The following is a 14,596-nucleotide window of genomic DNA, read 5'->3' as shown; positions in this document are numbered from 1 at the left end:
CAGATGATTCAAAATGTCATGAAGAATTTCTTTGTAATATGAGAAAGGATTCTATACATCAGAAATGTTGGATTTTGTGTTTACTGGATGTAAGAGAAATGTTCCAGAGAAATAGAAGTAAACTGTACTTTTTTGTTAGTTTACACAAAACTGTGACAATAATCACCAGCCATGATGTTACACTGTCTGTACTCATTGTGTGTACACAGTGTATTGTAGATTAAGGGAAACCATCTCCTGTATTGTTAGTTATGTAATTCAGTAACTGATCATTTTACCGTATTTATCCAACAGTACGCCCATCTCAGATAAAGTATTTTGAACAAAAATTAAGGTGACAATGGGCGGATCAGCTGTTACACTATCACAAAGCTGAGTGTTAAGCAGAGAAGTAGTTTCTTCCATTTTTAAAGACCCAGGTATGTCTCATCCAGGGAACAGGGGGTCTTCCTCACAGGGGCAAATACTCAAATTAAGGCTAAAAGTGACTCATTGTCAAGGGAGATGTTAGGAAAAAAATATTTCTTTATAAAGAAGAGAATAAATTCAGATCCAAAATTTAGTTGCCTCTGAGGATCAGAAAGCAGGTACATATCTTACTGCAGAATGCGGGATTGGTGGTCATGGAATCAGTGATTGATAGGTTTCAAATTAACAAGCTCTCTGACCCTGGAGAATTTAACAGTCTATTACAGTGGATCACCTTTAGATAAATAGTAAAATGATCTCTGATAATTTACAACACATTTCTAGTTCTGTTTCCACCTGGCCACACAAAACAAGTGTCAGCAGTTATTCACAAACTCAAGCATAATTCCCGTGTTTTATATTTTGTAAATTGAGTCACATGCTGCACCCATAAGACCAAGGCCACCTATCAAGACCGTTGTATTACAGTGTTATATGATGTAACAGTCTCCAGTCAGCTGTACATACTTCAGGCAGCATGTATTTTTGTATTCCATTGTTGCACACGTTACCAACATTTTTGACAAAGTCAGCATTTTGATTTTTTATTTTAAGTTTAAATGAAGATGTGTTCAGCATTTGTAAATTACTTTGCTTTAGATTAAAAGCTAGAATTTGAAAAATCATTAAAATATTGCCCTTAAACTTCAGTTAAGAAGTCTCTAATACAAAGGTATGGTTGTACATTGTTTAGTATGCATAATGTTAAAATGTTGATATACAGAGAAACGACATATACTTCTGATTGTAATTAGTATTTATAGGGAAATTACATTATATGCAAATTGAGTTATTTTGATTTTTTCCTTTAAAATCTAAAATGTGAGTAAGTAGAGTGAGTATAAATTACTCCGTTTCCATTGAACAACAGTGATCTACGTTTCTGCATTTGTTGTAAATTTATGTATTTTCAACTTTCACAGGGAAAACATGAAGGAGAGAAAAGGACTCATGGTAGATGTTTATGATGGACGAAGTTGGCCTGTGGTAAGTCACTTATTTTCTGTTTATTTCAGGTTCTAGGGCGATTTTCCAGATATGTATTAAATAGAAATATTTGTATTTATACAAACTGGGAAAAAAAGACATTTCAAAAGATTTTAACCATTTGCTTTCCTGAGGATTGTTAATCACAAAAGAGTTATCTCCCTTCTAACACCACAGACACTCAATGAAGCACCAATGGATGTTCCCTGTTAAGGAGATTAAAGTGCTTTAAACAATTTAATTAAGTTATAGGAATAATCAGCTCTACCTGATAAAATCAGATCATTTACTGACACTGCCTTTAACTGTTTACACTGGTTTCTGAAACTCCTAGATATTGGACAATGATGATAGAAACCACATTTTCTTGTTAATTACTTACTTGATTGTGAGTAGATGCTTAGTTAGCCCAGATCTACAGCACTGTTTGATGTGCATCACATGCATTAATTAATAACACAGGAAATATTACATTAGTGGTTAAATTAACAGATCATCCAAATTTCCAAAGGGATTGATTGGCAGAGAGGAGTTGATATGTGTTTTAGCGATGAAGTTTTGTCTGATCATGTAGACATGTAAATGAGTTAAGAAGCATGTTTCATTACAGAAATTATATAATGTATATTAACTACAGAATTGAGTTAAGCATTTTGCTTGTTACTGTAACCGTGCACTGTTTATGTGCTAATTTTATGATAAAGTGCTTCATTTTATCATGACAAGAAATATCAAGGAAGTAAAAAAATTATGTTTTTTTATCTTTTTAATATGTAGAAGTCTTATTTAGCGTAAGAGGACAAACCCTTTAAATAAAGTGTGAATACTTCAATGTGGAATATAGTTTCATTTAAGTAAAAATTACCATAACTTACGTATGCCTAGCCCCATGGGTTTTCCTTCTTGGAATCCCAAGGGGTTGGTCTCTCCCTCCAGGAGGCATTTAGGCAGTCCTGTTGAACCCCTCCCAATGTACTGTTGATTCAGGGGTCTTGTCCCCGGTCCTCCAGCGAAGTATAGATTAATTTGATGATGCAATGGACACCAGTAGGCTAGTTTTATTTTCTATTTGTGAGACTAGCAAGAAGTTAACTAGAAATGTTACAGAGACTTTCCTAACATCATCTTTATCCAGCAACACTTACTACACCCGCTGATAAGTCTAATCGTATCATTATGGTATATTACTGTGCAGGAGAATTACACACCAATTGTCCTGTGATAAACCCACTCCTGAAATTCGAATCAAGTGGAGATATTCGGCCAAGGACATTGGGAATATCTGGGATAAAAATAATAGTTTTTAGTGCAGTCAGACAATTGTTACACCAGTAAAGCTACGATAATTATGATGTTACAAATATGGACCATCAAAGGCAATTACACTCATTCTAATGGGCATTTAGATAATGGATGGCAATCTTACAGAAAAGAATGCAATTGTATTGAAATTCAAATATAAGCATTGTTTAAGTTGGATTCAGTTTCATTTGTTCGTTAATTTACTGTTGAAATTGCTTCCAGTTTTTATGGCAGCTGTTCTAATGCTTTTCATTTTTATGGCAAGATGTTTCCAATTATGTCAGGATTTTTCTGTTTGAAAATCTTTTGATGTAAGATGGCATCTAAAAGTCATTTGTTTTCATTACAGTGTTTATACACTAGTTATATGTTACAGTATAAATTTTCATTGGTTACAGAATAATTTTGCCAAGTGTTTTAAGATTTTATTTCAACTTGAAAAAACACTTAACATAGAGCACATTGTTATATCTTCTTTAATCATTTGATGAAAGATATGTTGTAACGAATCTCGATTCTTCCCCAAAGTGCGGCCCAAAAAGGTTTCAAAGATGATTCTACCGCAAAAATATCATGTTTTAGAGGATCTTAAATCAGAAGAAACACTAGTTCAAATTGACACTAAAAATTATTTGATTTTTATCGGAGTTATTTTCAAATAAGACTAGCTTACTCTAAACAGAATATTACCTACAATCAGTTTAGAGAGACTTTAAGTGTTTTACTCTGATTTAGAAATTTTCCAAAGTACAGGGTGATCAATGATGATGACAAATATAGACGATCAGATTTTTTGTGGGAATCTTTATAATCTAAATGATGCTGTACTTGTGGGGATTGAGGAGGGGGACAAAACCTTTTTTGGGGGTTTTATTCTAAATGATGCTGTACTTGTGGGGATTGAGGAGGGGGATAAAACCTTTTTTGGGTGTTTTATTCTAAATGATGCTGTACTTGTGGGGAATGAGGAGGGGGATAAAACCTTTTTTGGGTGTTTTATTCTAAATGATGCTGTACTTGTGGGGATTGAGGAGGAGTTAAAACCTTTTTTGGGGGTTTCATTCTAAATGATGCTGTACTTGTGGGGATTGAGGAGGAGTTGAAACCTTTTTTGGGGGTTTCATTCTAAATGATGCTGTACTTGTGGGGATTGAGGAGGAGTTAAAACCTTTTTTGGGGGTTTCATTCTAAATGATGCTGTACTTGTGGGGATTGAGGAGGAGTTGAAACCTTTTTTGGGGGTTTCATTCTAAATGATGCTGTACTTGTGGGGATTGAGGAGGAGTTAAAACCTTTTTTGGGGGTTTCATTCTAAATGATGCTGTAGTAGTTGGGATTGAGGAGGGGATAAAACCTTTTTTGGGTGTTTTATTCTAAATGATGCTGTACTTGTGGGGATTGAGGAGGAGTTAAAACCTTTTTTGGGGGTTTTATTCTAAATGATGCTGTAGTAGTTGGGATTGGGGAGGAGTCAGACCTGTGTGAGGTTTTCTTTTCCAAATGATGCTTTAGCGTAGGGGCTGTGGAGAGGTCAGACCTTTTTGGGGTTTTGTATTCAAAATGACTCTGTCGTTATGGGGATAGAGGAATTGGAATCGGTCTTGAAAAATGATAATTTTGTTATTACTGTAACCAAGTGACTTTGAACGGCTAACACAGGGCTACCTGTGTCTAATGTAAAAGTAGTCGAGTGTAATTGATGAGTGTACAGGTCACTTGGTCTAATTGGTACTAAATGGTTTGAAACTGTCTACTTCCTGCAGAGAAAATGATTTTAAGACATGACAAACAACTTTATAGGGCACAAAGTGTCCCTTACAGGACCACCAGGGACTATAGGGCCACAGGAACCGGCTGTAAGTACCACTCTAGTGTTGTTGGAGAAATGTTATAACCAGGCTGCTTGTAAATCAAGGTCTTGTGTACCTGGGTTCAGGTAGATTATCTCGTCAACAGGTAACACTTTATCATCATAGGTATGTGATAAATAAAGAACAGGTAAATTCTGATCAAACAGGCAGGAAAATGTCAGCTTTAGAGGAACATGGAGTGGGTTTTATGTGACCTTAGAACTTTGCTGAGTGAATTGAACATATCAAGTAGTCAAATACATATCAACTAGTCAAATTAATCCCAATGTTCAAACATGAATGGTGATAAAACGCATAGAAGCTCCTGAGTAATTAGTGTTTGATATTACATATGATGTGACCGAGGAGATCGATGATCAGTTAGCATTTTGTTTTTCGGTCTGTCTTTTTATCTGCACACAACTTTGACTCATATCTTTTCAGTACGAGATATCACATTCATATTTGGCATGTATAATCCCTGAAGATAAGACATATCATTTGATTTCAGATTTGATGATCCTGACCTTTCACCCTGACCTTTCATTAGTTTTATGGTTTCCATTGAATAATTAAGATTTTTTAATATTTGAACCAATTTTTGTGTATTGCTTTGTATCAACAAGAACTTGGATGATATTGATATTGGTCAGAATCCATCACCATTTGCCAGAGTGACAAGACTTCGAAAATATCAAAATATTGAACCAATTCTTATTGCTTTATATTAGTGAGATTTTAGATGAGTTTGATGTTGGTGTAGATCTTTCAATATTTACCAAAGCTACAGGACTTTGTTTCCTGTAACTGTAATTTTTTTCATTAAGATTAGAATCAGATTTGGTATGTTGTTTTGAATCAAGAAGATCTCATATGAGTTCCATATTGGTAAAAATTGATCAACATTTGCCAGAGCTTCATGACTTAAGAAAAAGGGAGACAACTGTTACTGTATATCTAGGGAGATAACTGTTTGTCTAGGGAGATAGTATATCAGGAAATTATTTTGTACGTCCAAAAGAAAAATTCATATTTTGGAAGACAAGTGTATGTCAAGGGAGATAACTGTATGTCAAGGGAGATAACTGTATGTCTAGGGAGACAGCTGTATATCTTTGGAGATAATGGTATGTGTGTAAAAAGAACTGTATGTCTAGGGAGATAACTGAATATCAAGGAAGACAACTGTATGTCTAGGGAGACAGCCATATATCTTTGGAGATAATGGTATGTCTATGAAAAGAACTGTATGTCAAGGGAGATAACTGTATATCTAGTGAGACAGCTGTATATCTTTGGAGATAATGGTATGTCTGTGAAAAGAACTGTATGTCTAGGGAGATAACTGAATGTCAGGGGAGACAACTGTATGTCTAGGGAGACAGCTATATATCTTTGGAGATAATGGTATGTCTATGAAAAGAACTGTATGTCAAGGGAGATAACTGTATATCTAGTGAGACAGCTGTATATCTTTGGAGATAATGGTATGTCTGTGAAAAGAACTGTATGTCTAGGGAGATAACTGTATGTATATAGAGACAACTGCGTGTCTAGGGACATTAATTTTATGTCAAGGGAGATTGACTCTTTGGCGAGGGATATAACTGACTTTCCTGGGAAATAATTTTGTTTAGGGAGATAAAGTTTCTAGAGACAATAGTGATTTTAAAGTATAAAGTTTCTGTTAGACAAAAGTGATATTAAAGCAAAGAGTTTCTGTTAGACAAAAGTGATATTAAAGCAAAAAAGTTTCTGTGAGACAATAGTGATATTAAAGCAAAAAAGTTTCTGTGAGACGAGAGTGATATTTGATATCTTTAAACCTGCTCAGATGAAATATACCTGTAAAATGTTCTCTGTTAAAATGTTTACTGTGTATACACTATTATTGAGTTTTTGCAAATTACCACATCCACATGGATAACTTGGAATTTAAATGTACAAATTAAATTTCTATACCTCTCAAATGTTGTTTACTTTACACTTACATTTTAAAGAATAAATCCAATTCTATATACTAACCTTTTTGAGTGCAGATCAGTTTAAAATTCATAAATTTTTGTATTCCTTACAGGTCAATATTTTTGTAGTAGCAATTCCTAAATATATCTCTACCTGAATTTGTCATTGTATTTAAAATTTTTATGACATATTAAAGACATTTAGTGTTCAGTGTATTTGAAAAAGAAAAAAAAAAAACAGTCATGCTTCAATAACACAGGTTTAATTTTGGAAATGCGCAATGATTTTCAATCTTTAACGGATATGAGTATAGTCTATATTTCATTGATCTGATTGATTTCAGAGTTTTGTAATATTTTAATCAATATAATTAGCAAAGCTATTAAGAATACAAAATTAATTTTCATTGATGGTTAAAGGGACTGTACTTCATACAACTGTGTCATTACACTGACTTGACCTACTTCCAGGTATTTCTATTAAGTTTTTATTTGAAATTTGACCTGTTCAGATTTTGTTAATATGCTCATATTATAATGTAAGACTGGAATAAATAAACACTAAATCTCCTCACAATGGGTGGTTGTAAGGGAAGAAAAGTTGTGCTTTTCATGACCATCCATCTAGATCTATGATAAATCCACAAGACATCCACACATTGTTAGAGGTTGACAAAGAATATTTTACTTTTTCTATTAAATCTAAAAGGTGTGGTATACCTTACCTGTAGGTAATATCATACCTGGTCACCTTGCTTGGCTTTTTGTGTTCAAACAAATGCATAGCTCCATAGCAGAAAACCCATATATTTTGATTTGAAAAAATCTATTGAATATTCATTTCTTCCTTCCTGTACAAAAGAATTCATGGTAAGGGAGATATGTTTATCTCTAACAGAAAGGACAGTGTGTATCTGTTGTGTAGGTAGCAGAAACAAGAGCTGAGGAATTTTCAGAAAGACTTGTATAGAAATTGGATACTTTGAAGGACACCAGAAACATGCTAGACTTTGAGTAGACAAAACCTGTAATGAATCATACACATTAATGATCTACAAAGGCATAATAAACATAGCAAAGACTATGGAGAAGACACCTGCAAATCTATAATGCTCGTTAGTACAGGTACAAGGTACATGTTAATTGCTTCTCAAGTTTCCATCCCTAGATCTACTTAATGGAAGTTGTCAGTTTTTAAATAATATATATGTTTAGGTTAAATTTCACTCTTTATCTAACCTGACATGTTTCTAGCTGTAAACAGGTTCTTTGCATCTTTACAATACACTTGTTTCAATTCAAGGGGTGGGGTGTTAAGGTAGTTAGATACATGGTTCTCATGTGACAACAGGTTGTATTGTCTATCTAATATCCCATATTGTCTAAGTGATGTCTCAAACTGATCATGTGATATCTCATATTGTCTGTGTGATGTCTCAAATTGATCATGTGATATCCCATATTGTCTGTGTGATGTCTCAAATTGATCATGTGATATCCCATATTGTCTGTGTGATGTCTCAAATTGATCATGTGCTATCTCATATTGTCTGTGTGATATCTCAAATTGATCATGTGATATCTCATATTGTCTGTGTGATGTCTCAAATTGATCATGTGATATCTCATATTGTCTGTGTGATGTCTCAAATTGATCATGTGATATCTCATATTGTCTGTGTGATGTCTCAAATTGATCATGTGATATCTCATATTGTCTGTGTGATGTCTCAAATTGATCATGTGAGATCCCATATTGTCTGTGTGATGTCTCAAATTGATCATGTGATATCTCATATTGTCTGTGTGATGTCTCAAATTGATCATGTGATATCTCATATTGTCTGTGTGATGTCTAAAATTGATCATGTGATATCTCATATTGTCTATGTGATGTCTCAAATTGATCATGTGATATCTCATATTGTCTGTGTGATGTCTCAAATTGATCATGTGATATCTCATATTGTCTGTGTGATGTCTCAAATTGATCATGTGCTATCTCATATTGTCTGTGTGATGTCTCAAATTGATCATGTGATATCTCATATTATCTGTGTGATGTCTCAAATTGATCATGTGATATCTCATATTATCTGTGTGATGTCTCAAATTGATCATGTGATATCCCTTATTGTCTGTTTTGTCTGATATCTCATATTAACTGTGATATCACCTATCTTCTGTGCTATCACATATTGTCTGTGTGATATCCTTTATAGTCTGTATGATATTTCATGTTTTCTCTGATATCACGTATCTCCTGTGCTATCTCATATTGTTTTTGATAAAAATTGTCTATACTATTTTTATTGTGTATGATTATATTACCTTTGTATGGTATGTGACACACTTCTTTAATGCTGTCAGTTTGACACATCATATTGCCATTATCTGAATTAGCTTACTCTCCATTTATCATTATATCGCTGGCTCAAATTTTTATCTGGAATAATTACATTTAATTATTTTATTTTTATTTTTCTCTTTGAAAAAACTGCTTAGCAATGAAAAACGTCTGCGCTTGACAGCACACAAAGGACAATGAATGATTTTTTTAAAAGCCACTTTAGTCATTTATACTGCCTCGTTCACGTCAATCATTTGTCTGGGAAAGACCCTACATATTTTCATAGGAATACCAAACATGCTTCATTTTATTTATATTAAACACATTGCTTGAGGGTTTTGTCTTTTTTTTGGAAAATCTAAATTGCTTTTCTGAATCAATGCTTTTGTGCAGATGGACTTTAAAATTGAGTCTGATTGAGTTCACTCTAGCAGTGATGCATCTGTGAAAAACGCTAATTTATTTTTTCAAAATTTTGATCTGATGAAAATGTGTTTTTCTGAAATAGACTATACTCAGGTAAAAAAATTGCGGCACATTCAGGTGTAATAGAGGAGGTTGTCGTTTACAACAATAACTGGGTGGCTTGTCATATAAGCCGAGGGTCTTGGTATTAGTCAAGGTTAGACTAGAGTTCATGCCACTGTGTTTTAGTTTCTGATACGAAATCAGTGCGACATTCCTGACAGTGTTACGGGGTTGGGATGTCAGATCTCGTGAACAACCATATACATTGTTTTACATTTCAATGTTGATGTAATTCTGCATTTTTCTGGAAAAGATTTCTTCAGGTGTTTATATTTACCTAATGAGATTAGAATTTTCACCTGACATTTCTGTTGTTGTTGACTGTTTACCTGGAGGGATAGTGTGTCGATCCTCTTTATCAGGAGAGAGGTTTAAAGGTAAGTTATTAGCACCTGAACAATAGACAGCATTGATTACAATTGGTTACCTTTGATAACACAGGTAAAAGAGAAAAGTAGGGGAAAAGTGCTAAAAGTAACACTTGGACAGAAATGTCTGGAAAATCAATAAAAACAACTTCATGTAGGTAACACTTCCACAGACTTTGTTTCAGTGTTTGGTTTTCCACTGTTTTCTCAACCAAACATTTACAAACTTTATGGAAAACACATGGAATTCACAAAATTACAGGTAACATTAATTGAATATTTGATATTTGTTTTTCTTTTTTAGAATGTTTGTCAGACAAAATAGGACCAGCTTTGTATCATATTATCATGTCTGCTTGTTGTTTCATTGGTAGCCGTTTGTTATTTGATAAGAGTATTATAAACACAAGACAACTTTCTTCTATCTAACCGAGAAAAAGGACATGTTTGATATTTGGATTTACTAATATCAGATATATCAGATGAAATATCAGTAAGACAGTTTTAGATCTACATAACTAGGGTGTTAGATTTTGTTTTCTGGAAACATGAGGATACTTTCTTTGTAGTTACTGATATCACTTCTCCTAGCCTCACTATGGTGTGTCTAATTTACATACTGTACCGTAATATATTTCTAGATTGATTGAAATGTACTTAACACACCAGTTGAAAGGTAAAAAGAATTCCACCCAAATATATCTTTGTTATGAATGTATTAAATGTCAATTACTGGTGCAGATTTCTCGTCAGATCATAATTACCGTTCTTAATCTTTATTCACCATCTAACTTGTCCCAACTTTTAAGAGCATCTGTACACAAGAACTTGTGATTTTAAAATACCAAACAAACTTTATCACTAAGTAACGTACCTGTAATTTAAAGATTGAAGTCTGCCAAAAAAATCCATTATTTTTTTACCCCTCGACATTACACTGATTAAATTCTTGTCAAACACTGTCATCCGTTTAGAATCAGTGATGAATTACTTGTCAGTGGGATTGAAATATTTCTTGATACGGTCGTCTTCTGATTGTCTCATATCTAATTATACCTTTAATTATGATAAATAATTGTCAACTTCTGGTATTCCCATATCTTGTCGTGATACAATGTTAATGAACAGGGAACACATATTCCTGTTGAGTGCTCTGACCAGGAATCAAACCCGGGTCTCCGGTGTTATAATCCACAGTTCTACCAACTGAGCCAAATAAACATGTTCCATCAACAGAGTGACTACTTCACTGAACAACATATGGGAGGCCCGTTGCTTCCACATCAATTAGTGTAAAATTGGATTTAACATATTGTATAAGCCACATTGACTGGCTCTTTATACGTATAATATGTCTCCACTTCTTAAAGTGTCTAGAATCTTGTTGGATAGTGTTACACACTACACACTCATCTTTGGCTAAGGGGAATGAGGTTGGATTCCCTGATGGGACACGAAAAGGTACAAGGTCTCATGGGTTGTCAGCATTTCATAAGTTTTGTAAAGCAAGTAATGTTTTAATTTCACCGGACATACAAAGCAGTTTGCTGCCATCATGTCTTTAAGGTATTGATACATATGTTGATAAAATATTACAGATGACCAGCAGATATTGTAGACTTAATTCTGATGTTTGTTCCCATGGCTGTTTCTCTAGATATAATACCTTGGGTCTAGTATATATTAAGAACTGTATTTAAGTTACATTGTTAATGAGAAATCGTGACTTGGATAGGCTTACATAAGGTCAGATGGGATATGTATATTAATATATATATACACCCATAGGTCAGCCAATCTGTGTCTGGTCAGTCTGTGTTCCAGGTGTTCTACCTGGATAAACATAATTAATCACATATAAACACAGTGGTCTGCCTGGATTAATGATATACAGCAGGTGATTACTCTGTCTCACATGGAGCTTTGATACCTTGGGCCTTAATGAACAGGTGGTTATGTTTAAGCTTTTGATTACAAGGTTAATGTCGTAACCTTGGCAAGGCCAGATCATGGCCACATCTTGTACTGAAACTGAACACAACTAAAACACATAATGGGTCTCATCTTGCTATAGAAATATCAAATGGATATATGTTAATTAGGTATATGATATATTGATTATTAGAAGGCAGATAACAGTGGGAGAGCTAGCACATTCATCACGAAAAACTAAGGGCATACTTTCAAACTTTGACTGCATGAGATTTTTAATTCAAAATCTTTGTGAAAGGAATTGAGTCCTAATTTCTAAACTATCTTGATGACTTCAAGTTTTTCTTAGCTATCATGAGAAGAGAAAAAACATATGTAGAATATACAAATTAAAAGAATTCAAAAATCAATATTCAGTATTAAGCTGTCACAGAATGTGTAACTGTGTATCTTATACACCATTAACAGTAGCTACAACATTACCGTTCCGTTAAAACCTGAGACTTGAACACTTCAAAATACAAGTGAAATTTCTATCTATTCTTAAAGATTTTGTTGTTATTTCTGTAGAAAATCAATTTGAATTTGTTTCTTTGTACGAGTGTTTATCTGTGTGGCAGTATATTTTAGGCTGTACAAACACTGTCAGTTTGCTTTGAGTCATCTAAGAGTCATTCTACCAAACACAAAGACGTTAAAATATTTCACAGATAAGGTTATCTGTCAGACAAAGAGCCAATATACCTAGTCTAAATAAACGTGTGCTGTACTATTTAAGATTTCACAGTACTATGAGTGTTGATTGTTTTCCTATAATTTACAGTATAGTAATGAATGCTTCCTATAAGTGTAAATTTACAGTGTATTATATTAATGAGTTACCTGTATTAATTACCCTGTGATACCGTCACAGGTCTTCAGACACTTTGCCAGCTATTGCCTTTATCAAATATAAATAATTCATCTTCTCATAGTAGTATAGTGTATGAGTGATTATAGCTTGTTTCAAAAATGTCTCAGGTGAGACTGACAGCTGATCAAGAAACTTTTGTTAAAAAATACATAAATATTTCAAAATGTCTTAAAACATAAAATGACAGATATTTAAGGAAATTTCTAAAAGAAAACTGAACAAGTTGTCTCCCCTTGATTTTATGATTTAGTTTCAACTGTTATCAGACCTATAAATACCAAAAATTGTAAGTCATTATAGTAACTTACACTGACATGGTAATAGTAATAAATCCTTCCTGCAATCTCATAGGGGATTAATGGCTAATTTGTAGATATTTCAACACAGTCGTAATACCCTGAACTTAATGAGTTGTCTCCCTTGGATTTGTTGTCATTTTAAAGTCCACTGTTACGAGAAACACACATATATATATACATATAATACATTTGTCACATGACTATTTGCTGGTAAAAACATATATAACTATATATAGCATCATTCGTACATATGCAGGCATATCTGCTATTTCATGCTTTTCATGGACCAAGAACATCAATTCTATTATGAAACGTTGAATCAACAAGAACTTGTTATGTCAGATTTTATTTTCATTTTCTTGACAGAATAACTCACAAGAAAATTAACTACCTGCTGTCAAACACAGTACCTGACATTGTCTTTGTTACATCTCCCTAGGCCTGTTACACTGTTATTCTGGCCCTGTCTGGCGATTCACATGTACAACATGGACAGCTGACATGCTTCCTGACCTTTAAACCCAGCAATTAAAGAATTGTTAGCTTGATAGGAGAAAGATTAACTGTATAACAACACAAAATATAGTGAATTCCACTGCCAAGAACTTAGTGATGTAACTAACAAAATACTTTTCATTATATAGCTTAATTGTATCGATTTTAGTCTTGGAAGAAAGGGAGATAATGCATGGTTACAGCAGAATATTTACATCTTGGCATATACCATAAAACTGCCAAGCTTTATAAATACAAGGCCATCCTTCATTTACAAGTAACATCAATACTAAAACACATGTTTTCTTGTGAAAAACTCTTCGAACGGTTCATTATGAATATTTACACTGCTCATACTGAGGGGAAAATATAATTTCTCAAAATATTTTGCTTTCTTAATTTTTTCCAGAATGTTCACAGAGAATTAGAGGAGAAATTTTTCAAGGGTTTTAAGAATCCATCCGATGATTATAAGTGAATTATTATTCTGCATTTTTTCATACTTGAGATTGTAGTTTTCTTTATCTAAATGGTGATATAACTAGTTGGTTTAAACTTACACACTAGTTTGTACAAAAGAACTTTTATATGGAAATCTGTAAGAAAATGTCACAACTTATGATAAGATTGCATTTGTTTGACCTAAAGCAGATTGTAGCATTACAGTATCTCAACAAACTAGGAATTACCTGTAATTTAATCCTCAAATCACCTGCCCTGTTTTTCATAGAGTCCAAAAGTCACTAGATAAAATTATAGTTGAATTAAAGTGAAGGATTTATGTTTAAATGTCATTAAAAAGATTATAATGATTTAAAAAGATTAAAACTGTACCCTGATATTTAAATCACAACTTGTTAATGTTGGATCTTGAAACTTTAATCTAAAACAGTCTCGGTACAGAAATTTTAAGTCTCCTCTCAAATGTCACAGAATTAGATTTTTCTCAAACTTCACAGGTGCATTCCAGTTTTTGGTAGGGAAAAGATTAAAATCTGTACTTTCTCTAGATATGGAAAAGACAGCTGACATGTGCGATGACGCTACTCACAATGGGGTAGTGTCGTCATTTATGTTGTGTAATCATGTCGCAAAATGTCATCAATTTCAATTCACATTTCACAGAACATCGAAAATGGC

The 14,596-nt window shown here is 33.4% G+C and overlaps 1 protein-coding gene across 1 annotated transcript in view; it reads left to right on the top strand.

Annotated features, from left to right (window-relative positions):
* The window catches only part of LOC132555434 (uncharacterized), an 86,282-nt gene that overhangs the window by 28,587 nt on the left and 43,099 nt on the right, over positions 1-14,596 (top strand). Inside the window, exon 2 of the mRNA XM_060219785.1 lies at positions 1,392-1,455. Within this exon, the coding sequence (XP_060075768.1) occupies positions 1,392-1,455 (64 nt within the window). The remainder of the gene's footprint in view (positions 1-1,391; positions 1,456-14,596) is intronic.

The sequence above is a fragment of the Ylistrum balloti genome, unplaced genomic scaffold (assembly GCF_031769215.1).
Source record: "Ylistrum balloti isolate Yb309-2 unplaced genomic scaffold, AGI_CSIRO_Ybal_v1 Utg370488, whole genome shotgun sequence".
Classification (NCBI taxonomy): domain Eukaryota; kingdom Metazoa; phylum Mollusca; class Bivalvia; order Pectinida; family Pectinidae; genus Ylistrum; species Ylistrum balloti.
Note: the sequence above shows the minus strand (reverse complement) of the source record. Positions and strands in the feature narration are given on the sequence as shown.